Raw genomic sequence first — 8,093 nt, 5'->3', positions numbered from 1 at the left:
CTTCCCGATCAAGACATTCTTGCACGCGATTTCTGAAACTGCCCATCTCATCTGAGGAATTCTCTTGTACTGCCATCTCTTCTGCTTCTTGTTTCACCATTTGTCTTAAAGTTTTTCACCCATAATTTGATTGAATTAACAGACGGCACTGGCCAATTTCAATTAATTTGAAAATTCGTCCGGAAATGACGCTGAGCGGCTGCATAACTACAACTTTGGTAAAACGCTTTCTCAGCGAACGAACGTTGTTGTTTAGATCACTGCTCCATGGCTACTGAAATGCTTAGTTGTGGGGGACACAATGGTAACCTTGGTAACTCGCTCTGCCCACTTTCACGGCACTCCCGCCCTTTTCAAAAATGCAGGTTTGACTGGCTCACCCTGTATTTAAATTCATTGCAATAAATATTTTTATGAAAATTTTTATAGAATAAAAATACAATTATGTTTAAGATTTATAATTTTCAAAAAAATATATTTTTTATTAGTTCTTAGTGAAGCATATAAATAAGGTCTAAAATTATTTTTCATAGGTATCAACACATTCCTATGTCCAGAAAATTGGTAAGGTAACTTAATTAACAAATTATTTATATTTTCATTATTTATAGACATTTACTTTTAATATTTCTTCATTATCTTCTATCATTCTTAATATTATTCACTACTATTATTATGACTTGATATTTTATTTTTATCATGAATTAATAGTTTTGAAAAAATATATTAAAAAATTATATGAAAAACATATTGAAAATGGTATGCAACTTAACCATTTTGAAATTATTACTCAACAGCCAAAGTGTTATATTTACTTTTATGATGAGTTTACAATTATTTCCAGCCATATTAAGAATTAACTTTTCATAATATTACTAAATCTAACAAAAAACATACTAATTTTAAAACAACCAAAAGTTAAATAGAAATTTTAAAAAAAACAACAACAGTATTTTAAGTTGCAATGTTAACTGGGAAAAATGATTATTAAAATCTAAGTTTGAATTTTATTCTAGTAGACATTAGTAACAAAGTTTCGGATCTTTTAATTGAGTAGGTTTAATTTTTTATGTAATAATCTGTTTATCCTTAAGAAATAAAAACAATAGCGTAACAATCTAAAACTTTAAAAAAAAATTTACATGGCAGCAAAACATGTTATTAATAGTTACTAAACATTTAATTTTCTTGTTAGGAGCAAATCATGCATTCTTATTTACTACTCAGGAATAAAAATTTAAAGTATTTTTGAAAAAAAAAATTTGAGGTTTTAACCAAAAAATAGAAGCATACAAAATCTAGAAATACTAGCTTTGAACTTGATAAACTCAATGTTGAATATCATCTTAGATGTTTCATAAAAGTTTAAAACTAAATTTATTTTCACTTATTCTGCTTGTTCTGAGTCAGCAATTTCTAATCTTTTATTAAATATAAAGTAAATTTCATACGAAATGAAAAAATTCCCAAATTTTCTTGTGGAAAATTCAACAGTTAATAATTGCCAGATCAATTTCAGAGTTGATAGTTGATTTAAAGATCAATCACTTTTCACTTTTAACCGAGACAAATTCAAACACAAAGTAGCTAAAACATTACATCCTTATATTGCAGAAATTTCACTCGAAATTGAATACATAGTGTTAAGGGAGAAATTTCAGTCTATATGTTTAGCATAAAAACAATAAGATGAAATTACCTGAAAAAAATACTTCCTGTAGTCGACCTAACATGGCTTTAAACCAATAATTGTTGAAATCCACACCTTCTGCTTCACATCGAGCTATATGTTCGGTCAAAAGCATGATGCACCTCTAAGAAAAATAAGTACAACAAATTAAACTTTAAATATACATTTCTATAGTTGAACTGTTTGATTTATTACATTCACTTCAGGAAATCAGATAGTTTCAACCTTATTAAAAAAAAATTAAATTGGGACAGCACATTTTAGTGAGGTCTTAAACAGATCATAAACTTGACAGTTACAAAGAAAAATATTAAATAATCTGATAAAATTAGAAATATACAATCTACTGTCAAATGCAACCCTCAATGAATTCACCCTACTTTCAATATATTACCTTGCATTCCAATCAAAAATTAGTCTGAAAAATCAACTAGCTTACAAATTTCTATAATTGTCCTTCCGACTCATTTCAAAATACTTTAATTAAACATCTAAATTCCAACATTGAAACAGCAAACTGTAAAAGTACTAATTTAAGGTGCATAAAGAGTTAAATCTTTGGACCAATAAAATAAAACCAATAACCAAAACAAATCTGATTCTAATACTTTTGAAACAAAGATGAATAATTTATATGTATACAGTAAAAAAAAATTATTAAATAATTTCAAGAATATTGAAAAACTATTACAAGTAATTTTAATATAAATAAATAGTGCTAAACTCGGAGCTTTCAATAAAATAGTGGCTTTAGTTGCCTCAGATATGAAATAGTTTCTCTCTAACAAATTCTTAAAATATTTGCACCTTAATGATATAAAATTACCCAAATAAAGTATTTTTTAAAACATTTACACTTTATAAAGTATATATAATAGGTTAATTTGAAATACACAAAAAAACAGAAGCCTTAAACTCAACCTGCTGTAGATGCATATCATGTTATGTGGATAATTTAAGAAATTCTCAAAATAATTGAATAAAGAGAAAATGCATCAGAAGAAAAATTTGTACAACATATCATGTATTGTGCTACATAAACATTTTTCAGAGCATAATAATTGTAAATACACAAAGAAATATTAAATTTAATGTTTTTAAAATACACATACACTGTACTGATATTTTATAAACTCTATTTAATTTTCCAATGGAAAAATAATAATTAAATATTGAATTATAATTTTACCAAAAATTATAAGCTGCACTGGGTTTTATTACTAAAAACAAAAACAAAAAAAATTATTATGTAGCAATTATTAAAAGTCATGAAGTAGGAATCTTGCTTAGATTTTATTTTTAAATTAGATCATATCTTGCAGGTCTCCTAAATTAAATATGACAATTATATGAGAATACATAGTAGTCTAAATTACATAAAAATGAAATGAAAAAAAATAAAAAATTAGGTAAAATTGTAAAAGGTTTTTAATATATTTTATTTGATGACTAAAGTTTAAATACAATCATTAAAGTAAACAAGTTTTAAATATTTGCATATTTTTTAGTTTTAAAAAATATACAAGTTTTATTACTAAATATGCAATTTATTATTTTTGAAACAGTTTTAAGGATGCTACTAACTCATTAAAAAAACGGGCTAAGAACACTGGAATAAATTAAACATCACGTTTACAAAAACAAAAAGAATTAAAAGTGAATTCAACTATGTTTTCTTATGAAGCTAAATTAAATTCTGAAATTTTACATTAATATGCAACCGTCAAAAACAACAGGTTTGAGGATTGTTTTTCCTTGCAATAAACCAAGACAGCGGAATGTTTTCATGCCCCATTAGGGGCTGTAATTGCACTGGTCGAACAGAGTGGGGGAAAAAACTTTTATAAGAGGATTAAATATGGATAATGGAATATAGCAAATTGATAATTTAATGAATTGATTTTTTAAAAAAATTACCAATTTTTTGCAATTGATTGTAAAATAGCAGATTTTTTTAATATAAATATATTAATGAAATTAGTCCAAATTAGTCGCCTATTCTTAAAAATTATCATTTCAGTTGCCTTTTTAGTTGACAATAGCAGCTCTGAAACCTTCAACATATTTGACTTTAAAATATTATGTATAAATTTTTTAGCCAGATTGATTTTGATTTTATTGCAATAAAGAACACTTAATTTATTACTTGACATAAAAACCGAATTCCTAGGTCAACAGGGGGGAATTAGGATATTGACTGAGTCTGTGTGACACCCTTAATGATGACTAAGAAAAACAACAACAAAAAAAAGGTGTTAAGAAAATAAATTTTTTTTAACTAAAACAAAACTGCCAATTGGAGAGCTAACCAAAATAAATCCTTACCAGGAAAATAATTAAGAAAAATTTTTTTCACTCTGGGCTGCATCTAATTTTTCTTCCATTCCTTCAATCATTTCTTTTGATGGTCGTACATGATTAGAATCTTCCTCATCGTCTTCTTCCATTGCATCATCTTCCTATTTGATGTGTAACCAAAATTTAAAAAGAAAAAACAAAACGTTTTAAAGAAAGAGTAGATAAATAACAAATTTATAAAAAGATTAGAGAATAATATTTAAATTGAAATAGAAAAGTAAGTTGAAATAGAACAAAATAAAATACAGGACTTTATCAGAAGACACCCTTTGCATTTTAATGTGGGAGGGTTTCAGAGAACAATTGTTTAACAAATTAAAAGTGTTACTCTAGTCTCAAAGCTCCATTTGTAAAAAATAGATAAAATATAGAACATTAGTAATCAGAATCAATGCATAAAAATTAATACATTTTATAAACCAAAAATAAACAAAATATACAGGTAAAAATTTCAATAAAACTCACCGAAAATAAACCTTACTCACCTAAACTAACAAAATTTTATTCCAAAACCTATTTTAGATTGAAATAGATATATGCGTCAAAATAACATTTGGCCAGCAGAAAGAAATAATAGAGAAAATGAAGCTCCCAGATAAAAATTATAATAGATTGCATGATATTTAACCAGATTTTTTTTAAAGAATATGATTAGATAAATAACAATCTAATCATAAAGTCAATTCAATTTACGAAGTCAATTTCGATACATAAGAGGTAAATAAACACATAGAAACATTAAATCAAATTAGAAAAGCGCACAAGACAGCTGAAACCAAATTTGCTTTATATAAAATAGAAATAAAACATATATAAAATCTTTACAATTAAAATATAAATGTGTGTTTGCAAAACAATATTTCATCAGGGGACACACTGCCTGCAAACTAACAAGAGCCTTTCTGTAATAATAACAGATAAATAACAATACATTATATCAGCAGTCGGTTAAAATTTTTTGTTTAACTTGATCGGTAAAACAATACAATCAGTTCAATTGGATACTACCAACGTCCCCCTCTTCTAAAAGAAAACATTAGAATTCAATGTCCATTAGAACATCAAAACATGCGTTAAACACTTCAAAAACATGTGTTAAACATTTTTGCACTTTCCAAAATAAAAAAAAAAGACTTGTACTTAAAAGTTGTTTTAATGCAAAAAGATTCATATGTTTTTCAAAACTCTTATTTCTTTTGTCGTTATCACACAATGAACATGAATTCCCTTTAAATGAAGGAAGAAAAATCACCAACTTTAAATTTTAATTCTAATTAATGATTTGAGATCTGCTATCAAAGAAGTGGTAATATATTGGAATCAGATTTAATATATTAGAATCAGATTTAAACATAGATCACATGTGAAGTCAAGAAAGGGTTTACATTGTCAATTTATTTAACATTTTATTTTTAATTGACAAACACATTTAACACAACTGTAACAAAACTTCTTTTTAATATCATATATCTTTAGATTTTGAACATTTTTATTTGTAGAGATAAAAGGATATTTTGAATAGTGTCACTAAAGTTTGGGAATTTTTTGGATTTTTATACAATTAAATAAAATTTCGCACAGAATTTTTTTAGTAATTCTCCAACTTATTCCACATCATTGACTTAACAAACCCATACATTGAAAATTAAAAACTTGCCTTTGATGGGTGATAATAAAACATATAAACAAAATAATAACACACACAAAAAAGATTTAACCAATATGCAAACAGTTGTACGGATCAAATATTTCAAACGACTAATTACCTTTTGTAGTTTCTTTTTAGCATCATTTACTTGTTTTTCTTGATTAGTCACATAACGAATCATTTTACATGTTGTTAAATGAAGTATCTCCCATATATAAGCTCTACAAATAAAATAAAAATTCAGCTTTATTTACACATTTTTTTCAGCAAATATACAATATAGTAAAGGAAATATTTAAAACAAAATGCCAAAACTAATAAATATGTAATTTTTAAAAAGCAAAATTTATAATGTCTAATTATAAATATAAAATTTATTTTAAAAGAAATTCAGTAAAAAAATTATTAAAAATAATTTAAAGTTACTACTTAAATTACTCAGAGTATTCTTTTTAAACTAAAATGGAAATTACGAAGTTACAAAACAAAACAAAAGTTAATTTATGGCATAATGATATTTAAGCATGGTCTAAAAGTTTAAAGGCACAGGAACTAAAATAGACTAAACTACATAGGGGTTATAAATAGATATTGAATTAAGAAAGAAATAGAAAAATCAACTGGGTAGTGTGAGATCATTGAACTTGTGTTTACCTAAACAAGACAATTTTCAGGATATTTAATCTAACACCCAACACATCTAGCTCATTTCTTATTATTTAATAAATAATATAAAATTAACATTACTATTTAATTTATAAATCTTAATAAATCAGTCGATTTTTTTTTATTTTACAAAAGGGAAAACAAAAAATCCATAAAATTCATATAAAAAATAACACTTAAAAAAAAAAACTTAAAATTTCATACATAATAAAATAAATAAACATGTCTTACAAATATAACATATGTCACAGAAAACAAACTAAGCTCCAAAACAAGTTAATATAAATACATCTATATTTATAAGAAAAATATAAAATGAAAAAATAAAGAGCTTAAAACAAAATGCACACATAGACTAAGTTGATATAAAAATTCATCACAAGACATATACATATATACTTGTTTAACTAAGTAAATTGTACTTTTTTTACTATGATTATACAAAAAAGTGATTCAAATGAAGATGCATTTCGGTGAGACTATTTTTAATGTAATCAGAGTTTTTACGCCACTAAAAAAGACCAGTTAAAATAAAATAATTTTTCAAAACTTGAGATAATATAAAAGAACCATAATGTTGTTAATTAATTACAGTGTATGATTGAATATTAGGAACAATATAGAACAGCACAGTTTTGCACTTTCGAAATTTGTTTGTTTGAAGAAACAGCTTTAAACTTTAGAAGTATAAAGAACAATAACTTTAAGCTACTTAGAATAATCAATATCCGAACTTTTGCATTTTTTTATTTCAAACTTTTACAGCGAAATATTTATTTTAATATTATTTTGAGCAAAACTCACAAATTTATAAAAAATACCAGCTAAAAAAAGATTTAGCACAATCATTAAGAAATGTTTATTTTGTAGCAATTTAAAACATATTTCTGATATTTCGGAATATGCTTAGTAATTTTGAACTTATATTATTTTGGGTGCTATAAATATATGCCTCTTATGACAGTTTCTACTAATAATTTTTGGAGTCTCATGGACTATTTTATTCATCTCTAATCAAAACAAATCCTTGTGCTTGGTATTATACTTTATCAAATTACTGATAAAAAAACTAATGTATTTTGTTATGTCTAAGCTATTATGCATATTAAATGCTGTAAAATAATGTACAGATAAAACTAACAGCGTAAAACCGGAGATCGATTGTATATGCATGTATATATATACACATACAGGTTGTTCCATAAATGTTGTGACAAACTTTTAGGGGAATAGGGCATGTCATAAGGATTAAGAATTACTTAGGAAACCATGACCAGAAATGTTATTGTATGCTGCTAAGGGGGCATTCTTATTATGAACTGTTACCTCCTGTGCCCATGAACATCAAGTACTTTTATTTATCTAAATTATCTTCATTTTTTTGTTTTCTATTAATTATTGTACAACATTGTAATAAGTACAATATTAGCTGTTTTATTGTAATTTAATGATTGGGCAACTAACTGGACAAGCTTGCCTAATCATTAAATTATGATAAAACAGCAGTTCGTAAGCCTATTTTAATGGAACTCTCAACAATAATTAATAGTAATATAAAATTAAAATATTTTAGAAAAAGTTCAAAAGCACAGCATGTCCACAATAAAGCGCCCCCAGCAGTGTATGATGACATTGACAATTATGGTTTCCAAGGTAATTCTTAAATCTTATGATGTGCCCAACCTACTTCCCACAGAAGTTTGTTGCAACATTTAAAGGACACTCAGTAGG

The 8,093-nt window shown here is 25.5% G+C and overlaps 1 protein-coding gene across 2 annotated transcripts in view; it reads right to left on the bottom strand.

Moving 5' to 3' along the window:
* Positions 1–1,698: 1,698 nt before the first annotated feature.
* Positions 1,699–8,093, bottom strand: part of LOC107439152 (nuclear cap-binding protein subunit 1-like) — a 15,131-nt gene continuing 8,736 nt past the window's right edge. For both annotated transcript variants that reach the window (XM_071176990.1, XM_016051641.3), the window contains exons 3-5: positions 5,815–5,917; positions 4,016–4,149; positions 1,699–1,814 (exon numbers count right to left, since the gene is read on the bottom strand). In XM_071176990.1, coding sequence (XP_071033091.1) covers positions 4,027–4,149; positions 5,815–5,917 — 226 coding nt within the window. In that variant the 3' untranslated portion in view covers positions 1,699–1,814; positions 4,016–4,026. The remainder of the gene's footprint in view (positions 1,815–4,015; positions 4,150–5,814; positions 5,918–8,093) is intronic.

This window comes from Parasteatoda tepidariorum, unplaced genomic scaffold (assembly GCF_043381705.1).
Source record: "Parasteatoda tepidariorum isolate YZ-2023 unplaced genomic scaffold, CAS_Ptep_4.0 HiC_scaffold_771, whole genome shotgun sequence".
Lineage (NCBI taxonomy): Eukaryota > Metazoa > Arthropoda > Arachnida > Araneae > Theridiidae > Parasteatoda > Parasteatoda tepidariorum.
Note: the sequence above shows the minus strand (reverse complement) of the source record. Positions and strands in the feature narration are given on the sequence as shown.